This window comes from Camelus dromedarius, chromosome 15 (assembly GCF_036321535.1).
Source record: "Camelus dromedarius isolate mCamDro1 chromosome 15, mCamDro1.pat, whole genome shotgun sequence".
In the NCBI taxonomy this organism is placed as follows: Eukaryota; Metazoa; Chordata; class Mammalia; order Artiodactyla; family Camelidae; genus Camelus; species Camelus dromedarius.
This window is the reverse complement of record NC_087450.1, coordinates 52,544,854-52,566,182: the sequence shown is the minus strand read 5'-3', so window position 1 is coordinate 52,566,182 and position 21,329 is coordinate 52,544,854. Positions and strand designations below refer to the sequence as shown.

Genomic DNA, 21,329 nt, shown 5'->3' with positions numbered 1-21,329 from the left:
CATGTAAAAGATGACACTTGATAAAGGGAGAATGACCTCTACAGCCTTTTGAACTGGGAGAAGAGTCTTTTTCACTCATCACTTTTCTAGAATACCAAATAGAAGGAATCAGACTTGGGGAGACTTTGATCAGACACACTGGAGGGACTTCCAACCAAGAGAGTGCTCGGAACTCTAGCTTGGCTTCTAATCAAGCTTGAAATGATCACAACCACAGCTCTAATTGCATTAATTTGCTTTTCTTCAGGCAGAATGGGGAAACAGAATAGCAAACTGGCCCCTGAAGTGATGGAGGACCTGGTGAAGAGCACAGAATTTAATGAGCATGAACTCAAGCAGTGGTACAAAGGCTTTCTCAAGGACTGTCCAAGTGGGAGGCTGAATCTCGAGGAATTTCAGCAACTCTACGTGAAGGTAAGTTGTTTTTCAACCTCTTTTTTTTTTTCCTTCAGGCTGGAAAATGTTGTCTTCATCAAATGTAGCTTCACATAGTTATAACTTGAAATAGCCAATTGGTTTCAACTCTGGTGGTTTTCCATCCAAAAAGAAAAACGGTCATTCTGAAAAATGCAAAGGAATGTGTTTTGTTCCAGAGATAAGTCAAGCAGTTTCTGAACAACAAGAGTAATTGTCTAATCAAAACACTAAACAGAGTTCAGAGGATGACAGCATCTGGTAAAGAACAGTAAAAGTCTCAGATAATAGTGTTTGCTGATGACTGTTGACAAACTGCTAATTGCCTCCATTGTTTGGCTTGTTAAAGGGATCTGGACCTCTCTCAGTTAAAAAAAAAGTTCATGGGGTGGGGGGTGCTTTTTCACCAAGAAAGGTCCCATTATTTGCAAATCAGAAAAAAATACAGATGCCCACAGCTTTGCATTTAGAGGGAAGTACAGAGCTCTGATACACATCCAGGTATACCAGGATGGTCTTCTACCATTTTATCAAGGTCTAAAATGTGGGCTGTTAACTCAGCATTTTGTACTGTTTCAGTATTAATATTCCCTTGGACATAGATAGAACTGTTCCAGGGAAGGTATAATTTGCACTGCAGTGGTATTGTTTCAGTTTGTCTGAGTTTATCAGTTGTACTGTTCCTAGATTTGGCATGATCTAAGACATTCCATTTTGTTTGTGTGTCTATAACATGAGGCTTTTGAAAGAAAGGCATTATTTTCCTTTTAACTTTTTCTGACTAAAATGCCAAATAGAAAATCGTGCTGTTATCATTTAGGTGCAGCTAATGTCAGTTTGAGCCAGATGAACCATCCACTTGCATACATGTGTATGGGGTGATTGTGTAAAATGTTAAACATTGTCATTCTCTCCTGAAGTTGAACATTTCACATAGCCTTTGCTCCAGCAATTCTAATCCCTGCAAATATACAAGAAGGGACATGTATAAGGCTCATAGCTGCACTGTTCACAATAGCAAAACTGGGAAACAACCCAGATGCCCATCAAAGGGAGCGTGGAAAATAAACGGTGATAGATTCACACAGCAGTCAAAACAGTTGAACTGCAGCAACGCTGAAATATTAAGTGCAAAAAGTAGTCTCAGAATACTCTAAATTCAAATAAGATAAAAATGTTTTATAAGACTACAAACAAATGCAATACAAATCATATAAAAAAGAAAGCAAGACAGTGATGAACACAGGATTTGAAATGATGGTTACATCCAGTGTGTAAGAGGCAAGGGATGGGATGGGAACATAGCCATGTCTTTGGGCAGTGGGTCCGCAGGTGCTTATTGCATTAATAAAAGCTCACTAGCCCAGAGTGGACCACAAATGGGTGTCAGGGACGTCTGTTTATCATTAGTCCAATTCTGACCACCTGAACACTCGGTGTCTACAAAATTCTCTCTTTTCAGTGTGCGTAGAAAGGTACACGTGTAGTGGCATGTGTGCATATTATAAGATCACTGTGACATTTCTAAGATCTGAGTAATTCATTTTTAGTATATGGAGATCTTCTATATGGAAGCACTGAGAAGTGCATTTATTATTCAATTGACATAAGTTGCTTTTGCAGAAAAGTGGGATGGGGTGCATTTTCCTAGGTTATTGTACTACTCTCCGTAGTTTTCAAAGTCACATCTTCTACCATTTTATCCCCCAGGAGTTAGCCTGTGTCTCAGAACTGTCTTCCCTCTCAGCCCCAAGGAAAGTACAGACAAATGAGATTTGTCAAAGCCACTTCCGTATCAGTAAAAGTCACGCAAGCTGTCACTCTGTGTTTAAGAGAGCTCTGTGTGCCATGTTTCTCACTATTTGCTTAGAGTGAGAGTGGTGTTGCCTTTGAAGGAATAGTTGAAATGCAGGAAATGAAGTAGTTTATTTACATGCTGGAAGTACTCAGCCCTGAAAAAAAAATCGACCTCAAGAGGGAGGAGCGGGTACATAAACATTAAACACCCCTCGGTATTTTATGGTGCAAGTCATGTTCAGGTACCAACATCACTCCCAACTTCTACCCCGCCTGCTCCAGCCCAGAGTGAATTCTTTTCCAGGAAGCGGATATATGACTTTGTAGGTGGAGTTTAGATTCTTGGCAGCCTCTTAAAGCCCTATTCAGACTCAGCCTCTGTTCTTGTATCAAATAGCAAGCAAGCAAAGTCTTCTTCTCCTTCCAGAGTTGTCCAAGGACATAATACAAAGGAGAGTCACAGAAGAAATATGCCACATACACAGGGAAAAAAAAAAAAAGAAACACCGGTCTGATGGGCTAGAAGGGAGAATGGCAGAGAAAGACGTGAATTATGTGATAAGGCCCAAGAGAAGGGCTGAGAAGAAAAAAAGTCCTTTAATGCTGTTTAAAAGTACAAGTATTCAGCAAGACACAGTCTTTATCTTGGTGAATAGGCACTTTTCTAGTTCCTTCTATCTCAGTGTGGACACTGAGACCTCCTGGAATCCAGCTGAGTGAGCAAAGCCACTGGTGGCCTCTGCCCTCCTATCTGTGTAGTCTGCTGGCATGTCCACACATCGGCTGTCACAGACCTGACCCATTTTAGCCTCCAGGAGCATCACCTCACTGCTGTGGAGTCAATGCTGATGAGGGTGTGAAGAGGGGAGGAGGATGGGCGAGGCCCTCCTGCAAGGCCAGGAGCCTTTGTATCCAGAATCTAAAGGAATTCCATTAGGTCTATGTTTTAATGCCGTCTAAAACCGAGGTTCAGAAAAATGAGTCAGTTTGCCCATGTTGTCACAAAAAGAGTGGAGGCAGGACGGACGTGAGAGATGGGGATGCTGACCCGCCCTGCAGCACACAGCCCCGCCCCTCGACTGGATTTCCGTGGCAGCTCCTCATCCGCCCCGTCCCCAACCCCTCCATCGTGCAGTTGCTGGAGTGGGATTTGGATAACACGGGTCTGGACATGGTTTTTGCTAGTTTGATGCGGGTGTTACCCAGCCAGGCTCATTTGCCCAACACACAGCAAGCCAAATGCCAAGGTGCCAAGGTTTGTAGCAGAGAAAGAGCTTATTTGCACGGCAGCCAAGTGAGGAGGACGAGCCTCAGACCCGCCTCCCGCAGGCAAGGGGCTTGAGACATTTATGGGCTAAAGAAGCAAGGTGATCCTGGGCGTGGGGAAAGGTGATCGGTGGCAGGGAAAAGGTGAGGGCATCACTGTTCTGCACAGACTCGTCTGGGTTACATGCTTCTTCGTGAGATGCACGTTCAAAAATGGAGGCATTTAGCATGATCTGAGGGTGGCAGTTTTGGCCCTCTGACATCAGAAGGTCATTTATCAGACAACTGCTGATCCAGTTTTAGGGTCATTGGTCCCAACCAGCGTTAGCCAGCTTGAACTGGAGAGGAGCTGACTCCAAGTTTCTGGAAAACAACTTAAGTGCCCGTTGCTATGGTGACCCATACGTCAGAGGCGTTATCTATAGGGTTGGCTAAGAAGTCTTGTGATGTATTACCTAGCTACGTGAAGCTTGAGGGATATGCAATTAAAGAAGGGGAAAAAAATAGCTAAAACAAGCTTAATCAGTAAAGGCAGGTTACAAGCAGAGGGGTTTTTAACAAGCTGTTCCCTTATCTGCTGTTCTGTAAGTAAAGGATTTCTGTTAAGGGGCCGGCTTCCGTTAACCCTGTGGGGCCCCGGTTCACAGGTTTCATTCTTGGTCAGATAGACGGCAGTCACCTCCTTACAATCAGGGTAGGACCCAGTGGTGAGTAGAGGGCCTGCCACAGAGCAATCACCAGTGTTTGGTGAGTGAAGTATATTAAATGCCGGCTGTGTGTCTCCTTCTCCGGTCCTGCCTGCTCTCCAGAATCTCACAGGCTGAACGGAAAGACACAGTTAGCCACAGCACAAGGCAGAATGACCTAAATGCTTGCTGGTGGGGCAAGAGTGGAAAGGAGAGGTTAATTTCAAAATGGGATATAAAATAATGAGTTAATTAATGCAGTGATGAAAGGAGGAGGATTTTTCTCCTAGCCTTTTAGAAGATAAAACGTCTCTGAATAGATAAGTTTTACATTTCACAAGCTTGGTACCTGTGATAGGCTGAACTGTGTCCCCACAAAATTCATAGGTGGATGTTTTCATCTCCAGTATGTCAGTATGTGACTGTATCTGTAGAGAGGGACTTTAAAGAGGTAATTTAATTAAGTTAAAATGAGGTTGTTAGGGCAGGCACTAGTCCAATATGACAGGTGTCCTATAAAAAGAGGCAGTTAGGATTCAGATGTGAACGGAAGAATGATCACATGAAGATACAGGGCAGTGATGGTCATCTACAAACCAAAGAGTGCTTTTCAGAAGAAAGAGTCTTACCAACACCTTGATCTTGGACTTCCCCCCTCCAGACCTGTGAGGAAATACACGTTTATTTTTTAAGCCTCCCAGTCTGTGGCCCTTGCTATGGCAGCCCTAACAAATTAGAACAGTACCCATTCCTTCTCTGCTCTGAATTTCTCGTGTGCACACGCAGCACCCTCTGTATCTGATACAAGGATGCCTTCTGTCAGGGGTGCTCTGCCCTATCCGGCACACACCGGGGTGTCTGCGCCCCTGCAGATGTCTCACCATCCAGACCACAGCACTGCTGCTGAGAGGCTGAGGAGAGAGATTTTGCATTCTGTCACCAAGAACCAAGAACCTGACATTTCCCCCATGATAACTTCCTGTTTCCAACCATTAGAGCGATTGCTAAGTCCAGATCACAAACTGAGGTTGAGAGTTTGCAGTCTGAACTGTACTTTTAGAAAATTTTAAATGTAATTTTAAAAGAAAACCAACCCTGGGGAAGAGCAAGCAAGTGCAGGAGGGAGAAAGCGTCCCTATCCCAGGTCCTCTTCTTGGACGGCTGACACCACTCCCATGTCATTTAGTGCCTATGACATCAAAGCCAAAGAAATCAAGTAGCAAACCTGGCAGAGTCCTGCTAAGCACTTAGTGGGTTTTGATATTTGTTTGGAATCTGACTTTCAGGATTGTTTTCATCAGGACCATTCAGGTGGGTTCAGGTTGAGTGGAAAAGGGGGTTCGTTTAAAAAGATTATAGGATTCTCAGTCTGACAGCCTTGAGATTCAGTCCTTGCTGCACTATGTTTGCCAGATCTCGGCCTCTCTGAATCTGCTTCCTTATCTGCGTGATGGAAATAATAAACCCTGTCCTGTCACCTCAGTGGTGGAATCCCAAAGGAAAGAAGGGATGTGGAAATGACTTGCAACCTGTAACAAGGCGTTTTTGCCATCACGGTTGATGGCCTCCTCACTGACTCTCAGAGAGCCAAGGTGGTAAATAGGTTTTGCTTCACGTGTCAAAGCCAATGGCAGCATAGAATGGTCTTCAGAGGATGAAGTGAGACTCTGTGGAGGTTCAAAAGGAGAAAGTGCCTGAATCAGACAGTGTTGTCTGCCATGCTTTTCAGGGAAGCAGGGCTCACCACGAGGCTATGCCAGCCCTATTTCTTTCATAGGTTCTTAGACCCTGAGCTCTGTGTCCTCTCCAGCACAAAGGCCACTCTCTGCTCCGTGTTCCGTGCTACCAGACAGGATGAAGCATTCAAAACCTTCTTTATTCAGTCCTACCAACCACTTGGTGTCCCTCATTTCCTGAAGAGCCCCTGTAATTTGGGCATTAGAAAATGCACTTACAGCTTATCCACCAAAGGTTGTGTTTATTCGTTCATTCACTCAAGACCTGTTTCTTTGGAGCTTTCGGTAGGACAGACACTGTCCTGGGCCTTGCCCTCGGTAAGCTCAGAGCCTGGTAGAGCTGGAATGTCATCTTATTTTTTTGTATATTGCTTTTCGCTTCACAAAACCATGTTTAGTGACAACAAAATACATTGGTGGAGTTCCATTCAATGAGAAATTTTCTAGGCCTACAGCTAGAAAATATAAATCTATTCACCAAAAGTCCATTGATATAACTACTCAGAGACATGTATTAAAATAAAATAAGAATAAATGATATCATAGAATCAGGAGCACCTAAACATTTGATGATAAAGACATTTTGATAGAATAAGAAAGATTTTATAGTTAATAAAGTATTATTACCAAATTCTCTTTCTCTGTATGGTTTTAGAATTTTACTCTCAAATTGTATTCTTCTGTTTAAAAACCTACTGTTAGGAGGAAAAGAAATGCTTCTGAAAACTCCTGAAAGCTATATAAAAATATAATAAATGTAGGATTTTAGGCACATAATCTTGGTTTTATAGGATATAAAATAAAACATGTGCATCTAGTTTTGCCCTGTTGACTGTATGACTTTGGACAAGTGACTTTGTCTCTCTGAATCTCAGCTTCATCTTCTGTGCAAATGAAAAAATTGATCTCTATCAATGGCTCTCAAACTTGAATGTGTATCAAAATCACTTGGGCCAACTGCTCAATTGGCAGATTTCTGGGCCCCTTCCTCAGAGTTGCTATTTAACTCAGCCTAGGGCAGAGCCCCAGTGTCTGAATTCTTAATAAGACCTCACAGATAGTCCTAGCAGAGAAAATCCATTCTGAGAAACACTGGCCTAGACCTTAACCTGGGAATTAACCTAGGAGTATCCTGGGAGCTTCAGGAGTTCTGCACACAGTGAAATTCTTTGTAAAATTTCATGTCTATGCTCTCTTGGGATAACTCTCCTCAGATTTATAAAAGGTTCTTTGCAAACCCCCAAAATGTTCAGAATCACTAAAGAAAATTGTAATCATTGGCAGGCCTACCATTCTAATTTCCGTGGCAGCAGTGTTACTGGGTCTCCACTGACAGCGAGACAAATGGAGAAAATTTCCCTTCTACTTTCAAATAAACTTTACTGGCAGAAAATAAGAACAAAAGTGTCTAGTCTGCACTTTGTGAAATTTGTTTTCAGTCTGTAGGGGGTGTTTTTCTGATTCATTCAGGGCCCATTAATGAAGCTGTGTTTTGTCCAGAGCCCCATGGATATGAAGATGGGAGGGTCTCAATGGGATGTAGCGCATCTCTGTTTGCCATTCGCTCTTCTAAGCACTTATGTGCCAGGTGCTGGGTAGGCCTTGGGTCTGCAGAGAACATCACAGATCCTGCCTTCAGATAGCTGTGGTCCAGTGCCATCCAGAAGCCTATAAGTCAAGTATATGGTGTACATATTTTATAATATGAAAAAACACATCAATAATACAGGGACAATTGTGATCAGGACCATGAAACATGAGGAAGGACCTGGAAGCCCAGGGAGGGCTGGTGAGGAAGGTGACTTAGAAGCTGAGCTTCAAAGGAAGCCAAGGAAGGGTGATTTGGACATGAGGAGCTATCAGTCTGTCTGGAAACTCAAAAATCTCACTAACTAGAATCACAAAAGCTGGAATAAAGAACAACTATTATGTTTAAAAGCCCCTTTGCATGGTGTTGGCAGGAGGCCCACCAGATTGAGTAAATTAGGTTGAAACAAAAGTACAATGAAACAAAACAAAACAAACAAACCAAAACCTCTTGGCAGACCTGCTGAGATCATTTGGAAAACCACCGTTGAAGATGAAAGCTCGTACCTGCTAGGGCTCCTCCCATAGAACTCCTCCTTCCCTTTCTTCCCTTTCTCCGTGATCATTCTAAAGTGCTTCCATCTGACCATTAGCTCACTTGATGTTCACTGTCGCCGAGGAACCAGACCTTGGAGGTAGCGTTCCCTCACTTCAAGCTGTAGGGATGGGAAAGTCAGGAGACTTGACCAGGACTGACGCCAGCAGGGTCAAACACCAGGGCCACCTTGCAAGCAGCACCCTCCCCTCCTTGCTCTGCTTCCTGTGCCCTCTGAGTCACATTCCAGAGCAAGTGCCTGGAAGTTTCTCTTGTCTGCTTTGTAGTGAAGCAGCTGCACCAGAAGCTCTCTTGTTCGATCCCAGCCATCCTACCGGGAATAGCTCAGAAGCTTCTCTGTAGAAGAAGAACCTCTTTGATCTCCCTGTTCTCAAAGCCAGAAGAGGCTCTTTCTCCTCTGACTTCCTGTGACTTTGGTTTCCCCTCCCCCACGTCCCTTAACAAGGACATCATGGTTTCGCAACACAATTCTGTGAGCTTTTCTCACTTGGTCACTAGTTAGAGCCCTTCTCCAGCCCCCAAAGCCTACACTGCTGTCAGTGTTTTCCCAGAATGCTGCTCTCGGTGTCTGGCAGTGTGGTTTCACCAGAAGGCTGATTGTGGACCATACATTAGTCATGTGAACTTAAGAAAGTCTTATGCTTCAAGGTTGTTAAATAAATCAGCAAACCACTCTGGCCCTCAGATTCCTCATCTGTCAAATGGGGAGAATACTCTGAGGCCCGTTTAATCACGTGAGAGCCAACCAAAGCGCTTTGTAAACAGTGAATATTCTTGCTCGGGTAAGACTGTTCAGTGGCTTGATCTTAGGTACCCGGGCCTGGGAAGGCTCCCAGATGCCAAATAGCCCAGTCTCTTGGGCTGTGGCATCCAGAGCTGGCTCCCCAGACAGATATTTTATCAAAAGCAAATGTGACAGAGATGCCCATTATTGCTTCTCAACATCTGATTCAAATCAATTTTGAAAATTATACTCTTGGCTCAAGAAAAGATTTGGGGGTGATTGGTTTTCAGGGATTCAGATTCTGCTTGTTCATAAGCGGTCATGAGGAGGAGGCTTTATTGAGAATTTGTTGGGCAGAGTTATATACAGAAGCGTTTCAATTCCTTTGGGAAATAGACATTACATAAGACACAAAATGTTGTCCAGATTGGGCGGGTGAGGACGTTGCAATTTTTAGTGAGAACCTGGGAATTCATTTCCATTTGGAATGTTTGCCAACATGATCCAGGCTGCACTTCAACTTGAATGAATGTGAAAAACCAAGAGCTGGGGTCTGAAATCTCAAAAAAAAGAGATGACAATATAAAGTTACAGTTCTGGGAAAACAAGGTCCCACGTGAGGCTCCAAAGACATTTTATTACAGCGAGATTGTCTCAGGGAATAGCCAGCTACGGCAGGCATGTCTTAGAGCATTTAGAGACAGCATTCGTCCCAGAGGGGTGGCAATGATAACCTTCTCCTGTCTCAAAGGGTGTGAAATCATTTTGAGTGGCTTCCACACCTTGGGATTTGGCCTTCCCGTGATAGGGCAGGTGTCAGTTAGAGAGACACCGATGGTCATGGCAGCCATGCCTTTCAAAGGAATGCTCTTAGGTGACACCTCAACTTCTCTGCCCCCAGGATAGGGTTGGAAAGAGCCGTTTAGGAGACTCTCAGTCTACCCTGCCCCCATTTTACAAAAGAGGAAACAGAAGCTCTGGAGAGGGGGAGGGCTATCCTAGGAACTATTTCCTAATTGCTCTAATTAACATCCAAAAGAATGTGTCTCAACTCCCACAGAATTATAAAAGCTTAAAAGCCAGAAGGACCTACTCTCTTCAGTTAAGTGTTGAAGGACAGTCCATTTCTAATTGAAAAGTCGAAAAGGAAGAAACAGCCCATTTCTATTATAGGGTTGGACTTGAAGATACAAAATCGTGTCTGGATCTCTCAAGCTGTTTTACAGTATTGGATTTTTCTGACCCTTTGAAAGGGTAATAGGGACTTGGATCTGGGATCATTGACCCATCTTGGTGGAAACCAGTTCCTTCCCTCCCGTGAACTATTCAGCACCTGCTGGCAGAAAGCGCTCTGTCTCACTGATTATGCACTCTGGTGTCTCCACCTGCACTGGTTCTCAGACCCTCGTCTGTTTCTCCCTTAGCGTTGTTATGGAGCTTAGGGTCCCCTCCTTGTGACTGTGCTGAGTTGCTGTGCATCATGTCCTGTGCTGAACTCTGAGATAGCTTCTCCCCTCACAGATGCAATGTGGTCCTGTCACCACTGGGGAGAGACGGGGGAGGTCAGCTGCAGAATAGGCCTAAATCCGTCTATGAAATGTCCAAGGGCCTCCTGAGCTATCTTAGGGGAATCCTTAGGCAGACAACCATCCACAGTGGCCTCTCGCAGCCATCCACCTTCAACAAACAGGACTGCGTGGTGTCTATAAAAAGTCTGTAGCCAAGCACTATGGAGGATGCAGAGTTTGAGTCAAATGCCCTCACTCTTTAAAGACCTTGCAGCCTAATAGAAAGATCCTTGTAGATGCTACAGGATAATAGAGAAAGGAACATCTGTCCCAAGGCCTGTGCAGATGGTCTAACATAGTGAATTTCTTTACAAATATCACACTGAAGATTTCACGATACCTTGAACTATAGGTAGGGTTTGCAGCTGCAGGGATGACATTCTTAAGAGGAGGGACAACCTGAGCCAGGGTCCAGGGCTGGGGGACGGGAGGATGCTGTGGGGAAGAGCAGGCCTCTATGTTGGCTAAAATGTCAGAACACCAAAGAGGTATCGGGGAACATAGAGGGTGGAGTTGTGGGTGGGGCCCAAGCACAGAGGGCACAGACCGCCAGGAAGCTCTGAAATCCTGAATGTGGGGGACAAGGCTGACAGGTGGTTTCCTGCCGGGATGTGTTCCGTGACCATGGAAATTCTGATGACCTGGTGTTGTATTACTCTTAAAACAGCGTATGGACAGTATGAGGAAAGAGGAGTTACTTTTCATCCCCTTGTAAATGGTCCCAGTGACTCTGTGGGTGAAGATGCAGGAGCTCGCAGTGTGCCCTCGAGCGGATGACTTACGTCAAAGGTGACCGAGTTGTTCGTCAAGCGTTCGCCGGCTGTACCTTGTCTGTGCTGCACAGAGCACTGAGGGGAGCAGCAGGTGGGGCTCCCTTGCAGGTGCCAGGCCATCTGGGGAGATGGAGCTGTCCAAGAAGACAAGTGCAGTGACAGCCCAAGAGCTAAGTGAGGTTATGGGTCATTCGGAGCTTTCGGAGCTCAGGGGATGGGAAGGGAGGGAAATAGAGCTGGGGAGGGTCTGGTAAGGCTTCCTGCAGGAGCTGGGGGCTGAGGTGCCAGGGAAGACAGACAGACAGAGAGGGTAAAAACATATTGCCTCCACAGAGTAGGTGGTGAGCAGAAGGTGGGCAAGGCCCTGATCTTGGAATGGTTGGCACCTCCCAGAACACACAGGGGCATTTGGAATTTTCCTTCATGTAACCTCTCTGCCCAGGCATCCTCTCTGCCTCCTCCCTTTAGTGCTGGAGGCGACCCCAGCCCACGAGGCAGGTCCTATCCTGACATCCTGGTCCAGTTCCCAGCCAGAGCTGCCTGCCCCGAGCCCTCTGCTTGCTCCAGGAGCAGGTCTGTCCTGGGCCTTTGTTTCTGCTGCTTTCCACAGAGAAGAGTGGGGTGCAGACCTGCTTAGAAAGAGGTGTATTCATCAGAACGTAAAAACAGTGACACTGGGTGTTCCAGAAAGACCAGCTGGGCCTGGCAGCCACAGGCAGCGTCTGTGCAGTCAGATCCCACACTCACGTTTTCTGCAGATGAAATCCCTCGTCTCTGAAGTGAAGAGGCGAGCTCGGCGTGTTCTGATTTGAAAGACAAATGGGTTGTTTTATCAGCGTAGTTCAGAATGTGTTCACGGAAAAGCGCAAGGTGGATGTCCTGTGTTTCGTGTGTGTGTGTGTTTTTAACTAAATGGCACAAAGATATGAGCTGAAGTTCTGTATATTATCGTCTGAGGCTTGGATGTCTCTATCAGAGACACAGAAAGAGCTTAGAATATGTGTTAAGTAAGAGCTGAAAAGGCAGCTATTTTTGTGGAAAGAACAGCCCTGGAGCCAGACACCCCAGTTTGAATCCGGGTTCTTCCCCTAAGAGCTGCGAGTTCTCGGACAGGGTCCTCCACGTCCCTTGTCTGCAGCTTCCACAGCTGTTAAATGATTCTTCATCTTTATCTTGCAAGTGCTTGCCACTCAAGGTGCTCAATTAATGCTCAAGGTCACATTCATTATCACTGGGGCCCCCAGGACTGATGACAGGAATGCAGGGGTGAGGAAGCTGGCCTCACCGTGCAGGACAGATCCTTCTGGGTCTGCTGGCTTTCCTGCAGTTACCGTTTGCTCCAGGGCACTGTCCCTCCCTCATAGGAGAGCTGCCTTGGCTTTCAGTCGTGTGAACCAGGCTTTGCCAGCACTGCCTACTGGCTGGCCGGCCACCCCGCTCCTGCGAGGGAAGAGGGAAAAAGGAGGACCAGAAGAGGCAGTCCCAGAGCAGGTGCCGCGGGAATCCGCGCAGCAGTCGGGGAGGTAAGCCAGCAGAGGACGTTCTTCCGCTCCCTGTGCTCCTCTGCTGCAGACAGTGACGGCCTCGAAGGGGTCACACTTCAGAGAAAAGCTCCAGGAGAAGATGATTTCCCCCTGACAGGGCACCTGACGGGGGAGTCTGGGGCATGTGCATGGCCCCCCGGAGCGCTGAACTGGAGAAGCAGGGTCCCATTTGAGACAAAGCATCCTAATGCTGGATATTGAGGTGGGTGGTACGGAAGGTTTCTGTTACCCCTATGCAATCTGTACGTGTACTGTCTGCCATACCCTGGGGGTGGGTACGGAGGGGGAAGGCTGTCTTTACAACCAAAAACATTGTAGACACCAGGCACCTTTGGTTCTGTCTAGAACAAGTCAAAGTGTGACTAAAGGCATAGATGAATAATGGACAGATGATAATAGTCAACATTAATGAAGTGCTTATTGAGTGTCAGGTGTGGTTCCAAGCACAGCATTTTGCATATATTAACTCATTTGATCCTCACAAGTGTGTTTGAGGTAGACATTATTATTCCTCTCCAATTTTACAAATGAGGAAACTGAGGACGGGTATAGCTCAGTGGTAGAGCACGTGCCTAGCATGCACGAGGCCCTGGGTTTAATCCCCAGTCCCTCCATTAACATAAATAAATAGGTACGTAGGTAGGTAGGTAGATAGATAGACAGACAGACAGACAGACAGACAGATAGATAGATAGATAGATAGATAAACCTAATTTCCCCCCCAAAAAAATAAAAATAAAAGGGCTTTACTGTTTCTTCTCTAAAAAAATGAGAGGAAAAAAATGAGGAAACTGAGGCACGAAATGGTCAATAAGTTCCCCAGTGTCGCATAGCATTCAAGACCAGGCTGTTGAGCTCCAGTGCCAGGGCTATTTACTAAGTAGGTGGACCCTAGATGGAAGATCCTTGATGGAAGTCTTCATTTATTTATTTTAATGGCGGTACTGGGGATCGATCCCTACTAAGAAGACTAGTTTTTACAGTTTGCCAGACGCTGTTGATTATATTCCCAATGGCCATCAGTCTCTCCTCACCCTTCCCTCTCTGGCCATGGCCTACTTCCCCCTACAGAGGCTAAAAACCCAGGTCCTTCTTGCATCTGGGATGTGGGCATGTTACCCAATCCTGGTCAAAAGGGATCTGAGAAAAGCTCTGCTGGAAACTGGGGAGGGTTCTGGGAAAGGATGTCTTCACTTGTAGAAAGACTAGCATACCGGTGTTTGTAGTGTCCGCCTGTGATTCGTGGAATTGCTATAGCTAACTGTCAGTGGGGAAGGGAGATGCTGAGTCCAGGCTGAACATGGCAGAGTGGAGAGACAGAGAGGACCTGGGCCCTTGGTAACATCCCTGAGCTGCCAAATTAATCCTGAGACAGTATCTGGACCATGTGTTGTGTGGGATAATTAACCCTCTGTGGTTTAAGCCACCTTTGGTTGATCTTTGGTTCGTTGTAAGAGAAAGTATCCTACTTAATACAAAGGAGAATGAGGCTGAGAGCCAGGAGCCCCTGGCCCTGGTCAGGACTCTGCTGCTAATACATTGTGTGATCCTGGGCCGGTTACAAACCTCTCCAAGTCACAGGGTCTCAATTTATTGAAGAGGCTAGGAATCCCTGCCCTGCCACCTTCTCAGAACACTTGTGAGACCACATGAAACATTTTTTAGCTCCACCTCCTACTTTGTTCTGGAGATACAGAAATTAATAAAATATGGTATGGATTAAAATGAATGAATAAATGAAATAAAGCAAATGGATAAAACAAATAAAAAAGGGCAGATATGGGAGTGAACGCCATGTTTCATGGACAGAAGAAAGGACTTCAGTATGGCTGAGCAGAGGAGACGAGGGGCCGAAGGCGGAAGGTGAGAGGCAGAAGTGGACCTGGGCTTAGTCTCTGCCTCTGTAAAATGGTGGGGAGAACCATACGACCTCTTAAGTTCTCTTCCAACGCCGAGATTCTAGAAGCCAAGTGGAGCTGTCACTAGATCACTGCTAGACATGAATGTCCCTGAACCACATGCCTCTTGAGCATCACAGCAGTTTTTCTGCCCAGCCACCCACAGGGACAGGAACTGTGTCTTATTCATCTCTGTATCCCCAGCACCCCATAACAAAAACTAATCGGTTGATAGAACAAATTAAAAAATGAATAAAGGACTCTGTCTTACAGATTACCCGAGATTCAGTTTGAAGAATAAATGAAAGAAATGAAACATTTTATAGTGTGTTATCCAGAATAATAAACCTATAGAGATTCGTAATGAATCATTTTGGTATAGAGTGTTTAAGTAAACAGGATGCGACATCACGGAACAGGATAACATAACATCCCCATTCTCAGAGTCAAGTCGCTAATTTTCTTGTGAATACGTGAGGCACTCGCCAGCAAAAGAGAGTCATCAATGAACTTCCCTAAACACTATTTTTCCCAAAGAGGAAATGAAATAAAAGTCTAAAATAGAAAACTCGAGATGTCTAATATGAACAAGCTGTGTGACGACTGGAAAATCAGGCTGCTTACGTTTGAGTTTGTAATGAGATTGTCCAAGAGAAATGTGGGAACTAAAAGAATTTTCTTTCAGAAGAAATGCGAGGGAGATCATAAAAGACATAGATGGTCTCTGAAAACAGAAGGCTGTATCTGATTTCTAAGTAAAACTCACTGCATAGTCAAGGTAGGACTTATTTTTATCCATGTTCTTTTAAAAAAATGCAACATGTCTACCAGGAGCACAATAAATGATGACATCGTGTTAAAGCTAATTTGTTGTGGCTTCACAGCTTGGCCCCAGTAAAATCTCTGGCAGACTCAGAAGCTGGTGCCTGGAGACATCTTTCAAGATGACACAGCTGGGTTGCCAGGGTAACTCACTGGATGAGGATCTAGCTGGCTTTGGGAGAGATTACATAAGATAAGACCCAGTGGGAAGAATTAAGGGATGTCCTGGAGTCCGCGGAGGAAAGCACTGGGGCTATTGTCCATTTGGTTTTCAGGATGAGGACATAGACGAGGTGGGGACATTTGGGAGTGGGTAGCGTTAGACACCTGGATCAGCCACCCAAAGAGAAAAATCTTAGTGTCCAGACTAATGAAGAATGCTCTCTTTACTGAGGATTCCAGTTGACGGAGAATTAACATAATGTATAAAAAGCAAGGATGACCACTTTCCTAAGAACCAGTCTCACCGTTTGCTTTTAAGATTTCGAAGATATTGAAGAAGCTGCCCTGTTATTTCGTGTTAGGGACACATGTTAATTGGTGTTTGTTTTTCAAATGGATGAATGACTCCCTTGAAGGACCAAAACGCAGTAGAATTTGTAACTATAAATGGAGGAGACACTGACATCCTGCTGAGTGTGTATGTGTGAGAGGGAGATTTTATACACACACACACACACACATACATATATTTAATTTGTTTATGTGCATGCCTTGGTTAAGATAAAATTCAACTGAGTGTGACAGAGACTCACCTGTTTTCAGCACGACTGAAGATTGTTTTTCCCTTGTAGAAAGTCCAGGCTGGCCTGGCAGCTCTGCTCTGTGAGCCATTAGGAACTCTGTCTCCTTTTCTCCTGGTGCATCTTCCAAGGGCCTTGCTGCGAGTCACATGACCCCAGGTGGCTCACCACAGCATCACGTTCCAGCTAGTGGGAGGAGAAGTCAAAAGACATGGGAGAATATACCCTTCCCTTTCAGGGCAAGACCTAGAAATTGCATACATCACCTCAGCCGTATCCAGAGCTCAGTCTCATGACGACACCTAGCCACAGGGGACACTGGAAAAGTAGTCTTAATTATGGATAGCCATATGCCCAGCTAAAAAGTCAATCACCCTGGAGAGAGAGAAGGCTATATAATGGGGGTTAGCTAGCAATCTCTGCCCAGAGAGTACATTTTTGAAGAGCTCCTTCCTGTCATCAGCCCCTTATTTAAGGTCAGGTACAAGATGTGCAGCTATTTGAGCTTCTCTGTAGTTGAGATTTGAGGCCATGACAAGCAGAAATGGACTCACTCTGTGTGTGCTTCTGTTTTACCAAAAGTGTGTGGTGCCAAGATGCCCTGTTCTGCTGCCTGGGCTGGGCCTGACTACCTCCCCAGGGCTTTGCTTTGTCTGATGCACTGGGGCCTGATGGAAACTTCATCCAAATAGAGAGTTAAATGTGGCCATAAAGGTACCAACGATTGGTCCCTCCATATGCTGCAGGCAGTGAGGTTTATTTTTTATACACGAGAACCTGTTGTTCATAATTTGCTAACAGAAGAAGCCCCTGTCACCTCTGCCCTTTTCCTGTGCCTGCTCCCTGAATCTGTATCCCCACCGGGGAGCCTCTGTAGGGTGTGCCGCTGGACTAGTGGGTCATGATTAGTGCTTGTTGCTCATATTTCTCTCCTGTGTCTGTTTGGCAGCAGATGTACTTATGTGCCTGTGTGACTTGAATATCACATGAACAGCAGGCCTGCGGTGGCATAAGGCAAACACAGCATCACATGAGGGACAAACACTTAACAATGGGTGAGAGATACTGAGATACAGTACCTGTAATCACACTCGTAAAATTTACTGATGCAGAATGACTGTTTGGTTTTGTATTCCTTCCATCTATCCATCCACCCACCCATCCATTTTTCTATCAGTCCACCCATTTATACACCCGTCCACCCATTTATTCATCAATCCACCCATTTATCCATCCATCCATTCGTTTATCCATTCATCCATCCATCCAACCATTTACCTATCCACACATTTATTCATTAAAACATTATTGAGCCTCTCTCTGCAAAAGTCCCAAATTAAGAGCTGGAGATGTTGAAATGAACCAACAGCCATGGCTCTTGTCTTCAGTGAGCTTGGTCAGTGGGGACGACTGTCAAGTAGACTGACGATGGTGATGCAATGAGGTAAACGTGCTTGAAGGAGTGAAAAATGGTTAGTGCTGGGAAGAGGCTCCAGGGGGCTGCTCAGAAGAAATAATACTTGAGCCACATCTTAGCATACTGAGCCAGCTGGCAACAAAAAGAAGGAGCTCCTGACAGCAGCAAGCATTTGCAATCTGGGGAGGGGAGGGGCTAAGATTTATTTCTTCCTAGTCCTAGGTCTCAAAATCATCTTGCAAGGCAAGATCCTAGATATCTCTCCGCCACACTAAAAATACATCCATAATCTAATGGAAACAAGCACGTTGGCAAAAGGTTCCCCTTCCTGCCCATTAGTCAGCCCTTTATCAGAACAGCCCTGTCGAGGACCGAGAACATGACGTTGGATCGCAACGTGTCAGTGATGTGGGACGGGAAGCATCCGGGTGACAGGGCCTTGGCTCTCCGTCCCCACTGTGCATTTCCAAGGAATCTTCTCTGAACTCTAGCCAGACAAGGGCCACAGCCCCGAACGCTGCTTGCTTTGATCCAGTCATGTCTGTGTTGGCTCTTTTTCCCGAGGAACCCGAAAACCTTTGTTCCATTAAACAAGCGGCTGTGACACTTTTCTGGTCCTGATGGCAGTTTTCAGAGAGATAAAGGAAAGGGAGCTAATAGTTACTGAGTTTCTACTGTGTGTCCAGGAGATTAGTAACAAGAACAAGGACAAGCACAAGAATGATAGTAGCAAACACTTATGTAGCACCTACTGTATCCCAGGCATTACTCCATGTGTGTTCTGTGTACTAATTCATTTAATTCATACCACAGCCTTTTGTACCCGGTACCTTTTCTGTCTCCATTTGGCGGATGAGGCAACCGAGCATAAACAGAGTAGTAACCTGTCTAAGGTCACACCACCAATGAACGGCTGAGTTGTGTACAACCTTTAACTCCCAGCTCTGGCCTTTGCTGTGTGACCTGGGACAAATTACACAAACTCTCTGATCCTCAGTTTCTTTATCTCAGTGGTGGAGGTAGCAATGCGTCACACACATTGTTGTGTTCAATCACTAGGCTGGGAGACCAAGCTTGTATAGAGAGAAAATGGAGGGTGACCGTGCCTATAAGAAATACGCAGTGGACACTCCTGTACGGCTGCTCTGGGGCTGGCTTTATCCAGGAAGTGGGGCTTGAACTGGGCCAAGAAGTAGACTTTTTTCAGGCTAGGATGAGGTTTGGAGGATTATTCTGAAGAGGACAGTGGTGACTCCAACTATGAAATGAGCCAGCATCGCCCCCTTCCCACTTCTCCTTGCCTTCTTCTCTCTGCAGAGTCCCTGCCCCATGACTTCTACTCCATTCTTGCCATTCCCTCACCCAAACCTGCTCCCCAAATGTTTCTAATCAGTTTCTTTATACTAACCTGTCAATGACCGATTAGACTTACTGTGTGCACCATGCTAAGAGATTTATAGTTTAGCAGGAAAGTCAAAGTAATAATGTTGACATTTCAAGGTCTGTAGAAGGGAACTTTATGTGCTGAAATTCACATCACATCACACAGGTGAGCAAATGCGAGGCAAGATGCTGTCAGTCACCAGGGGTGGGAATTTGCCAAACCTTGTCCTTCCCCCTAGGGGTGTGTGTTTGTGTGTTTGTGTGTGTGTGTGTGTGTGTGTGTACATGTGTTAGGACTGGGGAAAGGATGGGTGTTTTGAGAGTTTTTGCCTTCTTTGACTTTGGCCTCCTTTGGGAATAAAAAATCTCTTTGCAATGTGACCCTTTGCTGGGGCTGAATCTCTCAACCCTGAGGAGGGCAGCAGAGGGTGGCCACAGAGGGTGCTTGACCCCTGTGTGATCTCTGTGGTTTCTGTGGGGGACTGACCAGCAAGGATCTCCCCCTCTCAAGGTGTCCCAAGTATAAATTCCCCCTTCTCCCTCCACAAACGTCCCATCATTCCTTCATCAGGGGACCCTGGGGGAAAGCTGGGTGTAAATGTAGGACCCTCAGTAATAGTTTCTGTGGTTGGGAAAATCCAAGTAGACATTCAGCCCCACCAAACCTTACTGCATGGATCCCCCCAGATTTGCCAAAGAGATGACTCGACAGCCACTGCCAGGCCATCTCCAAAGAAGCCAGGGAAGCTGGAAGAACCTAAAGGGCGGCCCCTAACCTCAGAGGTGTGCATTCTTCCCTTCTGTCTGCCTGATGGGTCTGCCCCACCCTCTTCTGATTCAGTATAAAGGAGGCAAGGTCAACATCTGTATTTTGAAAAAGTTCCAAGATGACTCCAAAATGCACCCCAAGTTACCATCGGCTTTAATATGATGCTAACTGGAGACAGACGACTCTGGCTGACAGAAAGTGGGCGTGCCCATGCTGCTGTTCATTCACCCACTGAGCAGAGTTCCCTAAGCGCTTCTCTAAACCAGGCCCCGGCTCAGTCCTCACTGCTGGGGACACAGAGATGACTAAGACACTCAGTCCTGTCTCAGGTAGCTCGGGTGACCACAGACGCCATCTCTTCCCCTCACCTCTCAGAACCTCACCTCCTCCCCTTCCATCGCTTCCCTCCCTATGTCATCCCGATTCTTTGTCCTCATCCCGAAATCCACCACCCTCACTGTTTCCATCTTCCGCTCTCTTCTCTCACTTCTGGGAGCTTGGGCTGTGCCCTGCAGCTTGCTCGGCCCATGATCCATCACAGTCCACCAGTGGCCAGGAAGGCCAACCGAAATGGGGCAAGAAAGAGCACGGCCATGGATGGTACCTGTGGCAAGAGTGACCTCTCGAATCTTCAACAGGTTATTTAATGAGTGCACAGAAAATATTGACTGAGGTAGAAAATAGGAATTGTGAAAAAAACAAAGAAATGGATAGAAAAGTAGAGTGAAATTCTTGGAAAGCGTTTGATGAGTTACACATGTCTCTATATTCCTCAGATCGTTATGGCCAAATTCAGACAATGGCCATGGGCTGGCAAACAGAAGCAGCCTGGGCAGCCGTGTGAGCTCTGGGCTGGACATTAACAGACATTAAATAGTTCCAGCCCTACCATTGACCCCCTTGACCGCAGACCAGATGCGCCTCATCTCTGGGCCTGTGTCCTTATCATGAAAGGTGTCAGGACCAAATTACCTCTAAGGACTCTTCTTCCTGGGACAGGCGTCCCAGTGATTCCTTTGTGTTGACACTTTCACTCCTGGTGATGCCCAGGTGCCCCCCACACACACAGAAGGCGGGGCCCCATGCAGGAAGCTGCTCAATTCCGTCCTCCACCGCCCTCCCCACCCAGAGCTGGACAGAGCTACTGTCCATAGCTCCCTGACTCACCTTCTCACTTTCCCTCCAGTTGCCCGGAGGCCAAGGATACATCTTTCCCCCGCCAGTTATTAATTCATTCATTCCACAGACACGTAAGTATCACCTGTCATTGAAATGGCTCCCCGTAGGGTAATGGAGACAAAAAAATCAATCAGACAAGATCCTGCCCCAAAAGAGCTCCCAGTCCTGCGGGTTGAGGGATGAACTGTTAACTCTATAAGGCAAAATGTGCTTCAAAAGGGGAGTCACAAAGGTTAGGAAAGCGGAGAGGAGGGGAGCTGGGAAGCATGACGGGGAGGGGCTGTCAGAGGAGACTTCGTGGAAGAGGTCCCACTAGAGCTGGGCTCTGAACTGGGGTCGAAGTCCCCCTCCCTGGGCTGTGGTGGGGAGGGCATTTCACCAGGCAGTCCCTCTGCAGGAGCAGCGCCCCCTGGGGTGTAGCTGAGGGCGGCAGAAGACTGAGTGGCTCTCTCACCACCTTGGCTTTT

General features: G+C 46.2%; 1 protein-coding gene across 1 annotated transcript in view; it reads left to right on the top strand.

Annotated features, from left to right (window-relative positions):
• Window positions 1-21,329, top strand: part of VSNL1 (visinin like 1) — a 100,772-nt gene that overhangs the window by 41,034 nt on the left and 38,409 nt on the right. Inside the window, exon 2 of the mRNA XM_010989665.3 lies at window positions 248-414. Coding sequence (XP_010987967.1) covers window positions 253-414 — 162 coding nt within the window. The 5' untranslated portion in view covers window positions 248-252. The remainder of the gene's footprint in view (window positions 1-247; window positions 415-21,329) is intronic.